This window comes from Gambusia affinis, linkage group LG10, assembly GCF_019740435.1.
Source record: "Gambusia affinis linkage group LG10, SWU_Gaff_1.0, whole genome shotgun sequence".
Classification (NCBI taxonomy): domain Eukaryota; kingdom Metazoa; phylum Chordata; class Actinopteri; order Cyprinodontiformes; family Poeciliidae; genus Gambusia; species Gambusia affinis.
In genome coordinates, this window is record NC_057877.1 from 13379387 (window position 1) to 13387313 (window position 7927).

At 37.6% G+C, this 7927-nt stretch overlaps 1 protein-coding gene across 1 annotated transcript; it reads left to right on the forward strand.

The window, feature by feature from the left end:
* The first annotated feature begins 5096 nt into the window (after window positions 1-5096).
* On the forward strand, window positions 5097-7643 carry LOC122838505 (zinc finger protein OZF-like). Its single transcript, XM_044129196.1, has 2 exons — window positions 5097-5246; window positions 5920-7643. The coding sequence occupies exons 1-2, from the start codon at window positions 5183-5185 to the stop codon at window positions 7437-7439; spliced, it is 1584 nt and encodes a 527-aa protein (XP_043985131.1). The 5' UTR covers window positions 5097-5182; the 3' UTR covers window positions 7440-7643.
* The last annotated feature ends 284 nt before the right edge of the window (window positions 7644-7927 follow it).

Here is a 7927-nt window from a genome sequence, read left to right on the forward strand (position 1 = left end):
TGTGAGTCTCTGCTTATTTCCAAGCCCAAATGAGCAACTTTCACGTTCAAAACGAGCCCAAAAAGGCGCAACCGCGCTCATTAAATCTGGCGACTTTAAAAAATGAAGCCCAAAGCCGCTTATAATAATCGGACTTGACAGAAACTCAAAATAGTTCCAGTTTTTCCACCAACAAAACGCATCTCCCTCCATTGTTTACATTTCTGTCGCATAGAGACGTCGGTCACTCGACATGACACGTAGAGGAAATACGATTAAATAACAAAAGAAGATAGTAACGCAAAAATGATTTTGATAAGTAACTGTAGTCTGACTACTGGATTTGAAATAGCAACGCGTTAGATTACTCGTTACTGAAAAAAGTGGTCCGACGTCAGTAACGTTACTGACATCACTGGCCAAAACATCCTCTAAGGAAACATTTCCACTGATCCCGCTCCACGCACCCACAGTACCAACTTTTTCCTAAATCCACAGAGTTGATCGTGTGCGTAAAAGACGTTTCTCTCACATCAGTAGACAGCAAGCAGATAGCTTTTCCGGTTTATTTTTTTCCCTCGCACCGCGCCTCCCCTAAAGTGCTCTGGCGCCCCCCCGGGGAGGCGCGCCTCACACTTTGAAAACCGCCGACCTATGCAATAATTTCTTTCCATGCGCCCTTGTTCCGAATAGACCGAACACACACAGTGATTAGTAAAATTTATAACTTACAAAAAGAAAATGTTTATGTCCTCATATCGTGTTTGTCTTATTTCTGTGATCACCTGCCTATGTTGTTCGATGTACTAGTCACCGATTGGTCAGATATTTATTTTTTCAGTTATTAGAAAGGTTTGTCACTGTCCTGCTGAGTGAACCACTTTTAAGCAAACAGCATGCTGAGGTGAGATAATTTTTATCAATGCAAACAGAGTGTGTAACATACCATGAGATTAGAAGAAATTGTTATCTGATTTTTTTTCTACATTTGAAAACCATCTATGTACATTTGTTAGTGGGGTTGTGTGTGGAGAGCATAGAAAATTTTGTTTCTGGTGTGTTCAAACAATCTCCAGACTGAGTTAATGCTTCATCAGAAGTCTTGCTTACTTAAAGCCTTGTTTCATTGTTCAAGTGCCAGCAAATACACAGTAGAAATAGAAATAAAACATAAATTTTGGATTCAAAGTTTTATATTTTTCCTTGTCTAGAAGATGTCATCCAGTCACCACCATCACCATTCAGAAACTATATATTCCAAAATATCAGGCAGTATTGTTCAGATGTTCATTATCCTTAAGCATCTTACAACTGACTGACTTCTGTTGTTTACAACTGACTGACTTCTGTTGTCATGAAAAACTTCACTGGGACACATCTATGACTTCACAGCAAATACAGACATGCCTACGTATATTTTAAATCCAATAAAGAAAGTGGTGGTTACATTAGAAATGTCAAAAATAAAATATTGAGTTATTTTTCCCATATAAACTGTCTCAAGCCTCCCACTTGTCTGATTAATAACTGAGGAATTATGCAAAAAGTGTTCGTAAATGTAATAAGGAAGTACTAGTGTGTGTTATTCACACTATGTGAAAGGTATTGCCTTATTTTAAACTGAGCGTGACTATTTTGGATAAAAATAACAGCCTAAAAGGAGGAACTTTGACATCAGTTGACAGAAAAAGGAAGTCAAGGAAAAAGCAAGATGAAGGTTTTTGACCTCGAATAAATCAAACCTCTTTTCATTCTGCCAGAAAACAACAGATGTTTTACAGCAATAGGAAGAGCATTAAATATTGCGTTCAATAAAATAAAATTTAGGTTTATTCTGCCCTGGGACATATGTAGTCATACATAGGAGTAAGATCGGCATTGTATTTCAACATTTATAGCAGGAGATACATAGCAGACAAATATTTCCTTTGTCTCGCTTTACCTACTCGGTGTTGCAGACTTTTGTCTCACAGATCATGCTAAGTATTTTTGATGTTTCTAAAACGATGCTTTGTGTGACATGGGCTCCTTTCTGGTCTGTTTATGTGAGGGTTGAAATGTGTCAGATCAAGTTTTCCCACATTAAACGAATTCTTCACTGAAAGGCACTAAATTGCAGCGGCTTGCAATGTAAAATCATCAACACCACAGGCAGCTGAGCTGGATGGTCTTCAAAAACACAACTCCTGTGTCAAAACAAAAAGCAAAAAAAAAAAAAAAAAAAGATGAGAGCTTCAAAGACTAAGAAAGTCTGATGACGATGTTTATCACACAATGCGCAATAAAACTTCCTTGGATAATACATGTTTTCTTGAGAACTGAACAAAGCCAGCTTTGGATGAAGGGTCATTGATGTCTCTTGCCAAATTAGGCCAGAAATAAACAGACAAGTTAGGATTTTGGCCTAAGGTTATAGTTTTTTGAAATTTAGATTATTGAAGGATAGTCACACCTTTGCAGTTTCCACTCTTATATAAGCCCTAAAAAGCTCTTGAACCAACATGACACTAAGTTTTTTCAAAGTGCTCATGCAGTCCCCTAAAGAATGGTGCAGGGAGTCACTTCAAAACAAAACCACCATTGCTCTTGTTGAACACAATGTTATGTTATTGAAGCAATCTGGGGCTCAAGCAAGAGGTAGACTTTCTTCCACCAAACAATTTGCAGAATTTTTTTATTCCCTCAGAGATAATTACTGGATCAAATGAGGAATATGTGCCGGATTAGAAAATCTGGAGTATTTATAAACTTGCCAAAAATTTCATTACACTGTTTACTGTAAAGATCACAAGTCAGCCTGGACAGACAATTCGTGAAGCACACTAAAATTAACCAGAAATGTTTCAAAGATCAAGGTCAAAGTAGCTCTGTTCATAATACAGCTTACATTTAAGTTATGATGAAATCTTGTTTTCCATTTTCACACCATTGAAATTTTTGATAACCAGTTGAATGGACTTGGCATGTTTTGGATCTCAGATAAAGTTATGTAACATCCACATCTACAAGGCTACTATTTTCGCACTGTATCAACAAAGGCTGGTGTCCAATCTAGACACATCAACCTCATAACAGATTTAAAACTTGAGACAAGATGTTGGCAGCAGAGAACTTTTACATACGTCATAACACACCTCTCCCTATATAGACTCAGTGTTTTACAGCCTGGTTTAGAGTTTAACCTCCCCCAGCCTTTAATCATTTACTGACAACCCCCCACCCGAAAAACCCCCTCCTGCTTCAATCTGATTGGCCAAGAAGGAATCACCCGGATCCAGACCATGACATCGCACACTCAAACACACCCAAAGCCACACACTTACCCAGCTGCAACCCCCCACACACATAATCACAATGATGTAAAAATATGACTCTATATTTTACCATTCGGTGGTTTCATGTGACCTTTTGGGAAAAAGGAAATGCATCTCATCATTTATGTTTTTTTTTTATTGCTTCACTGATGAACAATTACAAGTTTGTTTTCAGTTATCTATTTTAATATCTCAAATAGATACATTTAGATCTCTCACTTTCTCAATGAATACCTGTAAAATATTAAAACTTTACCTTTAATATCTGTATTTCAAGTGTTATGGGATTTCTGGAGGACGTTGACTTCAGACAGAAGGGTGACTGAAGCTCAAGGTTTTTTTTTTTTGGAGATGTGATTTTATCTCAGGCTCAAAAAAAATACCTCATTCTTTTCACACATTGTAGATTTTTATGCAAGTTACAAAATTAAATCCTTGATACATCTGAAGCATTTTAATGTGGAATTTATCACTGCAAATTTTTCATACATGCCTTGGCTTTGGCTCATGTTACTTCTTGGCAAATACACATTTGCCAGCAAAGCAAAACATCTCTGTAATTGATCCTGTCAGCTCTGGGAACCAGTCCATGTATATATTTTCTGCTCAAAAAAACATGCTGTTGATTCCTCCTCTTATTCTGCGGGTGGTAAATTTCTCTTGAGATTTTCGTATCTACTTGGCAATATTTTTCTGTGTTTTTTGGTTTCTTTTGAGGCTAATTCAAGCCAGCACCACTCATGTCATCCAATCTGACTCTCCAAATGTCTGGTATTTGGAGCCATACAAAGATCATGGGACAATTAGTCCGACTTAAGATAGTTTTTTTTTTTTTTTTGCTTCTCTGGGAGTTCACAAGTTATGGGAATTATCAAATCAAATTGTTCTGCTGACACAGCCAAGTGTTAACCCCTTCACAGACCTGACCTACTTTACACAAGGTCAAGCCTTTCCCTTCTTTTGTATGTGGGCACAGCACAATACCCACCCTGTGGCACACTCATAATGAGCACATTATGGCCGAGGCTTAGACATAGATCTGCCATCTGTCTCGGTCTGCACATCATCTGATTTCTTTGCATGGACTCTGACAGTGAGGAGCATGACAGCCATAATGTGGTATTTTACATAATTGTCAGATAGATACTAATATTACATGCGAAGTTGTTTCAAAGTTACAACAACTCGATGCTGACCTCCCAACACTGGCAAATCTAAAAATAAAAAAGAAACAAAGCAAGCAAACAAACAAAAAAACACTTTGATTTCTTTTAAATCTTTAGTTTTGTAAAATCTGAAAGTGAAATATTTTCATAGCCTGATTTTTTTTTTTTTTTTTTTTGGAGCACAGCAGGTTTGGAAATAGATTATGATGCAATGCTGCCCCCTAGAGGGAAAGGATGCAAAGAAAACAACAATAACAAAACACTTGATTCAGATTGTGTATTTATTTATCTCTAAAGTTTTAGCTGCTTAGGTCAGCAATGATTACTTTTTATAAGCTATTTTTAAAAGCTATTAGACAGACTCATTTGTAAAAATGAGTAAAATTCATTTTAAATATAGTTTCTCATACACATAAAAAAAATGTTTTACATTTTTGAAGTAAGTAATTATTTGATCAAATCTACCACACCCCAAAACAAACAACCATTCAATTAAACCTCTGGTGATGGTACAATTACAAAACGTGTTTGTCTTTACTTCATCAAATACAACATTTTACTACTTTTGAGAAGATTGGAGTAGTAAAAGCATCTGATCCATACTCCAATCTGGAAGATGGCAGTAGTGCACCAAAAAGTTGTTTGCCAACCACCACCAAAAAAAAGAGAAGAAGATGACTACGCAGATGACAACGAAGACGAGTTCTTCTGTCAACCCGAGAAATGAACCTACGGGCAAAAACATTGGAGGCAGATTTCAACCCCAAGGTTCTTCTGTGCAGATTAGGTTTGTACGTTTTTATCTCAGTAACGGTGTAGCTTTCTGTGGATGCTGGATAGACGACTCCATTGCGGGGAATGTTATGGATTCCGTGTCTTTCCTTTAACTCTTTTATCTGCTTACACGCACACTGCTGCTGCTTATGTAACCATAATCACTCTGGGCTGGCGCCAGTCAGACATAAACAAACTGAGACTGATTACACTAGCCTTTAGGGAGGGTACAGGATGAGGAGACGAATAAAAGCTAAACTGGCGCTACCATCTTTGCTCCACCTAGTGTCATCCCTAACATGAGCTAAGTGAAGCGCTGGACGGTGAATGCCACTCTGTATCTGTTCAATTTGTATGGCTTGCTTGGCTTGTAACTTCCAACCTTCTACATGAAACCCAAATAGTTCTTTTGGTGAGAGTTCATAAACATTTCATATGACATGACTAGCAGATGTGACCTTATTGTAATTTTTCCATGACAGATTTGATCATTTTTAGGTATCAAAAGCCTGTTTTATAGGGCTGCACAGCCTGTACAGGGCACCTGCCTAGGATCCAACATCAAAGTTCAGGCTGAAGTCAAACATTTTGGTTTCAGAGCTGCTAAATCAGCACAGTTATTGTTGATGTGAAGATAAAGTTGCAGTGGTTTATGATGAACTTAATGATTGTCAATGGTCCTGCAGATGTTCAGCAGACGGTGGTGGTGGAAGAAGATGCTCCTGAAGAACACAGCCTGAGTTTTTACCTGAAGGGTCCAAAGCCCCACATGCCAGCTATAAGCGAAGAAGATAAAGAGTCTTTTCTGTTTTCACCCCTTCTTCGACACCAAATGAAAGATGGAGAATTTCCAGAAGGCCACTGTGGAGCAGGAGGATCCAGTAGAAATCAAGGTCGTGCAGATTACGCCAAGTCCTCAGAGACTGAAGTCACTGAGAACCAGGGTGATAATGATGATGATGTAAACCACTTGCCAGATTCTTGGCCAAAAGCTAAAGACAGGAGAAATGACTGGAAGGGGAGCCCTTTAAGCAGAGGTTCTTCAGTCTCTGTGGATAAAACTAAATGTTTTACAGCAAATAAAAACATAGACTCAATGAGAAAAGGTCAGGTAGAAATGACGTTTAGGTCTGGTCACAACGGTAAAGCATGTAATAGAAATCTGAACTCAGAAAGACCCAGGCGAACCGACTCAGAACCAAACCAGTTCTGTTGTAAGTTATGTGGACACACTTTTGGCTACAAAAGAAATTTAGACTCGCACATGAGAATCCACAGTGGAGAGAAACCGTTCAGCTGCGATGTTTGTTCAAAAATGTTTAGTAAGAAAAATAATTTGACCTCACACATGAGAATCCACAATGGAGAGAAACCTTTTAGTTGTGATGTTTGCTCAAAAATGTTTAGTCACAAACATCATTTGACCTTACACATGAGAATCCACAATGGAGAGAAACCTTTCAGCTGCCATTTTTGTTCGAAAGTGTTTAGTCACAAACATCATTTGACCTTACACATGAGAGTCCACACTGGAGAGAAACCATTAAGCTGTGATGTTTGTTCGAAAATGTTTAGTAAGAAAAATAATTTGATCTCACACATGAGAATCCACACCGGAGAGAAACCTTTCAGCTGCGAAGTTTGTTCGAAAATTTTTAGTAGGAAAAATACTTTGACCTCACACATGAGAATCCATAATGGGGAGAAACCTTTTAGCTGCGATGTTTGTTCTAAAATGTTTAGTCAAAAATATAATTTGACTTCTCATATGAGAATCCACACTGGAGAGAAACCCTTCAGCTGCGATGTTTGTTCGAAAGTGTTCAGTCACAAACATTATTTGACCTCACACATGATAATCCACACTGGAGAGAAACCATTCAGATGTGATATCTGTTCGAAAATGTTTACTCAGAAAAATAATTTGACCTTACATATGAGAATCCACAACGGAAATAAACTTTTCAGCTGCGATTTTTGTTCAAAAATGTTTAGTAAGAAAAATAATTTGATCTCACACACGAGAGTCCACACTGGAGAGAAACCCTTCAGCTGCAATGTTTGTTCGAAAGTGTTTAGTCACAAACATAATTTGCTCTCGCATGCAAGAATCCACACTGGAGAGAAACCTTTCGGTTGTGATGTTTGTTCGAAAATGTTTAGTCAGAAAAGTAATTTGACCTCACACATGAGAATCCACACATGAGAGAAATCTTTCATCTGTGATGTTTGTAAATGCTTAGTCACAAACATGATTTGAACTCACACATGACAATCTACTCTGGAAAGAAACATTTCAGTTGTGATGTTTGTTGAGGAAAAAATAAAGACACTGGGTGGAAACTGAATGTGAATCTGTTTTAGAGTTGGGTTCCAGATATTTTGTGGTATTAAAGATAATTTTTACTTATTTGTTTATTTCTCTTTCACTTGGTTTTCATTTACATTTAATGACTCTGTCCTTAGTTGCAGGACACTGACTCTGGAGGACCTATAGTTATAGGGTGCTTTATTTGTATAGCTGAAGCATGTTTACTTGCTGATTAAATTTTTAGAATTTGGATGTTTAGGTTAAAATCTTTTCTTGGCCAGATTTATTGAATACGCTGAATTTTCTTCATTGTTGAAAATACAGCCGTACTACAGATGTGTTCAGGTCATGTAAACTCTCATAAGACGTCAAGCCTGCCTGCT

What these genes read in the sequence shown, in the direction of transcription:
- LOC122838505 (XM_044129196.1), top strand. Translation starts at nt 5,183, where the DNA reads ATGAACCTACGGGCAAAAACATTGGAGGCAGATTTCAACCCCAAGGTT. An exon ending in GGTTCTTCTGTGCAGATTAG is followed by an intron (nt 5,247 to 5,919) that starts GTTTGTACGTTT and finishes ATGGTCCTGCAG; the next exon opens with ATGTTCAGCAGACGGTGGTG.